Consider the following 7,237-nt stretch of genomic DNA (forward strand, 5'->3'; position numbering starts at 1 on the left):
CTTTTGCCCCCTCTCTGGAGCCCGGCAGCATCCAGCACCCCGGCTCCCTCCCATCTTGAGGCCAGATGCAAGCGGAGCGAAAGGGGGGGAAAGGAAAAACCCCGGCTGCTGCGGGAGGACGGCTGCCGACGGCTCTGGCGTGGCTGCTCCCCGCGCTCCTCAATGCCGCCTCTGTTCTCCGCTTTGGGTCAAAAAACGCAGCTTTTGTGAGCTCGCCGAGCAGAGCCGAGCCGGCGGCGGCTGAGTTCTGCTTATTTATTTTTGCTTTTGTCAAAGGGGGCCGGTGGCCCCAGCGAGCCGCGGGTGGCCCTGCTGGGCTCGGGGACAGCAGTGGGGGCCCCTCGCTTTGCCCCCCGATGCTCCTCGGCAGCTGCCAAGGCTCCCGGAGGAGCCAGGGGCTCTCCCGATCCTGCCTGTGGCTTACGGGGCACGTTTTTGGGGTGGGGGGGACGAACACCAACAAGACAGGAGATGCTTTGGAATCTGCTCCTTTGTATTATTGGGATTTTTTTTTACTTAAGTCAGGTGAAACGGCTTCCAGCAGGTGCCAAGGTTCAGCTGCTCCAGGGTGTCCTCGCCCCGGTGTGAGGTTGTGGCCGGTGCTGGCTGCTGGCAGCATCCCTGCCCCGCTGTGCCCAGGGTTTTTTGGGGAGCTGCATCCCCAATTCCCCTCTCCTGGGGCTCTCCCGTGGGCCACGATCCCCCTGCCTTCGCTGGAGGTGTCCCTGTTTCTCCACAGCACGTTGTGCTGCTCTGATTTTTTTGGGCTTAGCTCTGACCCCCGGTGTACCTCCCCCTCTTTTTCACGTAATAAATAAATAGATTTGCCCTGCAACCCTGGTACACGGAGAAAAAGGAAGAAAACAAACTTAAAAACCAACCAAACACCCCCACCCCCCTTGAACCAACACTGAGGAGCGCAAACCCGAGCAGCCACCTCGTCGTGCTGCCGGCTGGGGCTCCGCGGGCGGCTCCCAGTCCGTGCTGGTGTGAAGGCACTAAACCAGTAAGGCCTTTGGGCTTCGGGTCCCTGCTGGTGCTCAGCGCAGCGCTGCTTTGGGCCCCACATCAGGCGGGGCAGCCGTGCTGCTTTCCGTGCTCAGTCCCTCCCCGCGACGGCAGCGTTTGGAGGGCACGGCGCGGTTTCGGCGAGCCCCCAGGCTGCACAGCCCTCCCGGAAAGTCGAAGGTCCCCCAGCTGCGGTTACGTGACCCAGGAGGGGGGTCCCTCCTCCAGCAGGCTGAGCGAGCGGTTCGTCAGCTCCTCGGGGCTGCCGGCCAGCTTGTAGCCGAAGAGGCGCATGGCCGGGGCGCAGGCGTCCTGCACCACCTGCGCCAGCTTGAAGGGGATGCTGAAGCGCCACTTCTCGAACTGCTCCGAGGAGTTCTTCTGCGTGGAGTAGATGCCGCTGCCGTCGCGGGGCGCCTGCGTGTTGGCGCGGATCCACTCCTCCACCTGGGGCGTGGGGCGGATGCCGGCGAAGCGGTACATCTCCTCCGCCTTGCGCAGCGGCGCCCGCGCCACGTCCTCGTAGCGCACCAGCATGTAGCGGCCCCGCAGCCAGCCCGGCCGCCGCAGCCCCAGCTCGGCCGACAGGCGGATGCTCTCGCAGTTGCCCCGCAGCCTCTGCACCTCGTCCTCCTGCAGCGGGGCCGCCCCTTCGGCCGCCCACTTCTTCCAGCTCTCGTACTTGCCCGAGAAGGCCACCATGCGGGAGGCCAGCACGGCGCGGGGGTCGCGCACCAGCTGGATGACGCGCAGGTCCAGCCGCGGGTCCTCCGCCAGCGGCTGCAGGAACTCCAGCTGCCGGATGCGCACCGTCTTCAGGGCCACGTGCTGCTTGCGCCGGCACGCCTCGGCCGCCAGCGTGACGTTGAGGGGCCCGCAGCGGCGGTTCTTGCAGTGGTACTTCTCGAAGACCTTCTTGAGGGCCGGCGTGCAGACGGGCTCCTCGCACAGCGAGCGGCTGGAGCCCCGGCGGAACATGAAGGGCGTCAGGTGCTCCTCGGGCGCCGGCGAGATGAAGCTCTCCAGGGTGTAGAGGTCGCAGAGGAAGAGCTGCTGCAGGACGTGGCGGTACACCAGGGCCGACCCCACCGCGTTGGCGCCGCCCGGCTCGAAGGTGACCGTCCTCTCGATGTGCCACAGCGGCTCGAAGAGGTAGAAGATGTTGCCCTGCTGGTTGAAGAACTCCCCGACGAAGGAGGAGCCTGTGCGGGTGGTGGCCATCAGCAGGACGTGCCGCCGGGGCTCCGGGGGTGCCGTCCCCGCCGTCGCCAGCCCCCCGGCCAGCTGCAGGGTGACGTTGTGCAGCCGCGTCCTCAGCTGCGAGAAGGCGGCGTCCAGCTGGCGCAGCGAGGCCAGGGACCCGTTTTCGGCCGGCGTCGGGCTGGCCTCCGTGTCGTTGGCCTCCGGCAGCGCCTGCGGGGACTGCTTCAGCTTGTCCGACACCCTGCGGGAGAGCGAGCACAGCGAGGGGCTGAGGACACCCCTCCGTCCACCCCTCCGTCCCCACAGGGGTTTTGGGGACCCCCTTGCGCTTCTCCCCGCAGCACCTGGGGTCGCCAAGCAGGCAGGGCGGGTGGGTGTAGGGCTAAAAGCAGGCTGAAAGCCCCCGTGCTCCCTACCTGGAGATGAAGTTGTTCTCCTTCTCGATGATGACCAGGCCCACCACGAACACCAGCAGCACGGCGTACTTGCTCCTCATCTTCAGGCAGTGCAGCACCTCGCGGAGGTCCTGGGGCAGGGCGGATCTCCTCTCCATGGGGAGGCAGAGCCGGGAAGCCGGGGCTTCTGCGTCCTCCCAGCGTCCCTCCCGGCCTCAGGGGAGCCCCTGGCCGGGCTGCCGCTGCCCTGCGCTATCTGCTGGGCATCCTCTGCTCCTCGGCATCCCCCTCCGGGCGGCCCTGGCCTGCGGGGACAAGGAGGGGACACATCAGGGCCTTCCCCTGCGCTTGCTTCTCCGGCAACGTCCACGTGTGGAGAGCCCGTGCCGAGGGCCTGGAGGCGATTTCCCGTCGCTGTGCGCCACAAAAACCCTTTTATCGCTTCCACCCCGCACCCAGCAGCTGCTGACAGCGCCGCTCTCCCCGCTCCCGAAATAAATCTGCCGGAGGAGAGACCCCTTCCTGCACCTCCTCCCGGCAGCGCCGAAACCCAATCCCTGCCAGCTGCCGGCCAAAAATCCCCCCCCCGGGCAGGGGGAATCGCTCAGCCAGGCGCTCGGGGCAAGGGACTTTTTGGGGGGCCGGGCAGCTTCCTGCCACGGGGTGCTTGGGGCGCAGCTTCCGCCTTCCTGTGGGTCTCAAAACGAAAGCTGGGGAGTTTCCAGGAACTGGACGAAGGCGGAGGGCCCCTCGTGGCCCCGCTCTCCATCACACACCGTGTGTGGAAACCCTGCATTTCATGCCCCTGCTGCCCTGCCAAAGCGCCCGCCTCCGGAGCACCACGCGCCCACCGCTGCCCCAAGCCTTCCCCTCGCCCCACCAAGCTCCCGGTGCCCGTGCAGTGGCAGGGCTCGGGGTATTTCGGCAGCCCCCAGGGGAAATTAAAGCGTACAGACCCTGGCAGAGGGTGCCGGCCGCTCCCGGGGAGGCTGCCAGGGGAATGAGTTTCGGATCTGGAGTCGCGAGCGCTGGGAAGGCGGCTCCCAGGGTCAGCGCCGGCGCCCTGCGCGCTGCCAAGCGCCCTGGGCGCAGCCAGCCCAGGATTTCCCCCTCTCTAATGCCCACAGCGGACAAACCACAAATGATCCACAGACCAGGAATCATTCACAGGGACTGTACAGAGAGCAATTTCCAGCAAAACACAAGATTTGGAGGCCCGGGGTGGGCGTAATTCATTAAATAGAGGAGCGGCTGCCGGCAGATGAGCCGCCGGGTCCCTGAACCCTGGCAGGGCTCAGCCTTGGGGCCGGGGAGGCACAGGGGGCAGGCAGAAAGCACCCCGAGCCCTGCACGTCCTGGTTTGAGAGCAGCAAGGAGGGGGCTGTGGTGACCCAGCGAGGTGGCCGGGGGCTGCTCGGCGTCCTCGAGCTCTTCCTCGCTGGGGAGCGCGCGGCGCAGCCCGGCCGGGGCAGGAGGAGAGCCACAAGCGGCTCTTTGTGCGGGGGAACAGAGGGGCTCTGTGCACGGGAGAGCAGGCTGAGGGACCCGGCTCTTCCCTAAACCCAAAGAGCTTTTCGTTTCAGCCTGTTTTTTCCGAGCAGAGGGCGAGGGGCGATGCACGGGGCCAGCCCTTCCCCATCCTTCCTCCGGCCTGGAGACGGCATCCAGGGCAGGGAAGGCGCCTGCGGGCTCGCGGGGGAAAGCAGCCGGAGGTGTGACGGGGTGAAGTCACATTTTCCTCCGCTGACTCAACGGGCTGAGGATGAGTTCCCAGAGCCGGTAGGTGAAGCGCCGGCTGGCAGCCGGTGCCCGGGAGCCCCTCTGGAGCACTTTGCTCCATCAGGTTGGGAAAAGGACCCGGCGAAACCCTCGGCTGGAACAACAAAGAGAGCAGGCGTGCGGGCTGATCTCTTTGTCTGCAACCCGTGCAGAAAAAAAAAAAGATAAATCACAACAAACCGGCTCCCTCCGTGTTTATCAACTGCTTCCCCTCCTGAGGCTGGGAGGGAAACCTGATGGTTTCCCTGTTTGCCCTCGCCTCACAGGGGTCGTGCTCCTGCCCCTGCCTGTCCTCCGGGGCCAGCAGCTCGCCCCCCGGCCGGCTCCTGTCCCCCTGCAGCGGGCTGGAGGCGCTGGAGCGTGGCACCGCTTGGCTTTGGCTGCTCCCTCCGGGGTTTTTCGCTCAGAGGTGCTTGTTTTTTGCTCAAAAACAACACGTGTAATTCAAGTTAAAAAAAGAAAAAAGGAGAGGGAGGGAGAAAAAAAAACATCAACTCCTACGCTGTTTATAAAGTTGCCCAGAATAGCCCCGAGCCTTGGCCAAACTGGGGCCGGCGAGGTGCCCGTCGGAGGAGCATGTTGGTGTCCCCAGCCCAAATTTGTGGCCACCACGGGGTGAGTTTTCCTCCCTCTGGCCTCGGCTGGTGCCCGAGGAGAGCTGTCTGCGCCCAGCACCCGGCCGAACCCAGCACCCCGCAGCTACGACACACTCGGGGTTTCACCTGGCCCGGCAGCGAGCGGCGCCCGGCCACCCAAAAAAACCCCAAACTCCTACCCCAAATTACCCAAACTCGAACCAAACCCACTGGCAGCCACAGCTGTTTTTTTTCGGCACCACCTGCAGCTGGCGAGGGGCTGGCGAGCAGCGGGGGGATGCTGCGGGCTCAGGCCGAGCTCGGGGCTGCCCAACGGTGCCGAGACAGGGTCCGGCCACCAGACCCCCCCCACCGCTGGCCACAGAGCCCCTTGGGGTCCTGTGGCCACCCGGCCAGTGCCCGCAGCCCCCCAGCAGCCCCCCGCCACCAACTTGCCGGCGCTGCCCATGGGGCCGGATGATGCAACTCCGGGATCGCTGCGGGAAAAGTTCCCCCCGCGCCGCCCCGCTGCTTCCCGGCTCACCCCGGCTTCGCCTTCTGCCGGACGCATCCATCTCTCCCTCTATAAATATAGAGAGAATGTGGTTTTGTTGTTTTGTTTTTTTTTGTTTTTTTTTTAATTTTCTGCCACGGCCCCGAGCTGCTTGGCCGGGGGTCCCGGGGACCCCCCAGGCCCAGCGGGGGCTCCCTGCCCGCAGACAAAGGCGCGGCCGGAGGCAGCACAAAGGCGGCGGTGGCGGAGCCCTGGAGCCGCCTCCGAGGGGCTTTGGGGGGCGACCACGGAGCCCCCCAAACCCCCCCGGTGCCAGGATTGTGCCTTCCCCCCTCTTTTCCCTTTCCCCTTCCCCCAACTTCCCGCAACTCCCCGTCCGAGCCCCCCGCTGGATCCGGCTCCTGGTGCCCCTGCAGGGTGCCGGGACCCCCGGGGACCCCCCCCTTGGCCAAGTGTCCCCCAGTGCCACCCTCACCTACCCCTGAGGGCCCGGTCCTGCCGTGCGGGAGCGGGGAGGGCGGCGGGTCCCCTGCTTTTCTTCACGGCGCTGTCATCCTCCCTCCCTCCCTTTTCCCTCCCTCCTTCTTTCCTCCCTCCCTCCCTCCCTTCTTTCCTTCCTCCCGGGGTGCCGGAGGGGGGAGCGGGGCCGGGGCGGGGCTGGGGCCCCAGGCCATCGTCCCACGGTGCCGGGGACAGATCCTGCACCGTGCTGAGGAACGGGGAGCTTGGGGGAAAAGTTTCTCTCCGTGCCACCCCCACGTCCCCCCCTGATGCTCCCTCTCCGTGGCTCTCGCCGGCTGCTCCTCGCTCCCCCATCTCCGTGCCCATCTCCTCCCTTTTGGCGTTGCCCCCCCAAATGTGCCCCGAGACCCCACTTTGGTCACCCTAAGACCTCGTATTGGCCACCCCATGCATGTTGGCCACCCCAAGACCTCCGCATTAGTCCCCGTGTAGGGTCTGTGGGTGGCTCTGTGGCACCCGATGGCCCCCGTGTGCCAGGCAGGCGATGATGCGATGCGCATGGGTGCCCTGGTGAGCGTGGCCCTTTTGGGGGAGCGCTGGCCACCGTGGCCCATCGGGGGGGACCAGCATCTCCCCCTCGCTGTGCAGGGCTGTTCCTGTCCCCACAGGGTGGGCTGTGATGTCCAGGTGGATGGGGACAGCAGCTCTGGCTTATGCGTGGAAATTTGTGCACCCCCACTGCGAGTTCCACAGGGAAAGACCCCAAAAATGGGTCCCCACAAGATGTTTCATCCTCTCGTGCATTCCCAGCATAGTTTCTCCGTGGTGTTATGCAGAAACACGAGTTGTATGGGTGCTTGCATGTGACGGCCCGTGCAGCTCGTTAGTGTCTGGCTCCTAACGAAGGCAAGGCGTGTGGGGCAGCACCTTGCTGGCAGCAGGAGGGGTGCTCCTCTCCCCAGGAGCATCCCGGCCCTGGATGGCATCAAACTCTCCTCCCGGCTGTTTTTTTGCCCCCGGCACAAGCTGAGGAGGCGGCGGTGGCCACGTCCTGCTCTGCCTGGGCTGCCCTTTGCTCCGTAAAACGGGGACAGAGCTTTTCTGGCAGCTCGCCTGGCGCGCACCAGGGGCTGCCCAATTCCGCCCTCCGGCCCCGCCGCTTGGCTGCTTCCCCCCGGGGTTTCGCTTCCCAGGGGGGCCAGGATGTGGCCGGGAGGCTGGAGAGGAGGCTCCTGGCTTTGTCCCAGGGCTGCACCCGGCTCCTGGCGGCTTTGTTTCGCCAGGGGGGGCGCGAGGACCTG

The 7,237-nt window shown here is 66.0% G+C and overlaps 1 protein-coding gene across 2 annotated transcripts; it reads right to left on the minus strand.

Moving 5' to 3' along the window:
• Positions 1-472: 472 nt before the first annotated feature.
• Positions 473-6,041, minus strand: CHST3 (carbohydrate sulfotransferase 3). 2 transcript variants are annotated; one of them, XM_032190701.1, is made up of 4 exons: positions 5,954-5,969; positions 5,505-5,543; positions 2,628-2,911; positions 473-2,452 (listed from the first exon to the last, which is right to left on the minus strand). In XM_032190701.1, exons 3-4 carry the CDS (start codon positions 2,762-2,764, stop codon positions 1,204-1,206), a joined length of 1,386 nt encoding a protein of 461 aa, XP_032046592.1. In that variant the 5' UTR covers positions 2,765-2,911; positions 5,505-5,543; positions 5,954-5,969; the 3' UTR covers positions 473-1,203. The 2 variants fall into 2 exon arrangements, with proteins under 2 accessions (XP_032046592.1, XP_032046591.1); XM_032190700.1 differs by lacking the exon at positions 5,505-5,543 and having other exon boundaries at positions 5,954-6,041.
• Positions 6,042-7,237: the final 1,196 nt, after the last annotated feature.

This window comes from Aythya fuligula, chromosome 7 (genome assembly GCF_009819795.1).
Source record: "Aythya fuligula isolate bAytFul2 chromosome 7, bAytFul2.pri, whole genome shotgun sequence".
In the NCBI taxonomy this organism is placed as follows: domain Eukaryota; kingdom Metazoa; phylum Chordata; class Aves; order Anseriformes; family Anatidae; genus Aythya; species Aythya fuligula.

What these genes read in the sequence shown, in the direction of transcription:
- CHST3 (XM_032190700.1), bottom strand. Translation starts at nt 2,764, where the DNA reads ATGGAGAGGAGATCCGCCCTGCCCCAGGACCTCCGCGAGGTGCTGCAC. An exon ending in GAGAACAACTTCATCTCCAG is followed by an intron (nt 2,453 to 2,627) that starts GTAGGGAGCACG and finishes GCTCTCCCGCAG; the next exon opens with GGTGTCGGACAAGCTGAAGC.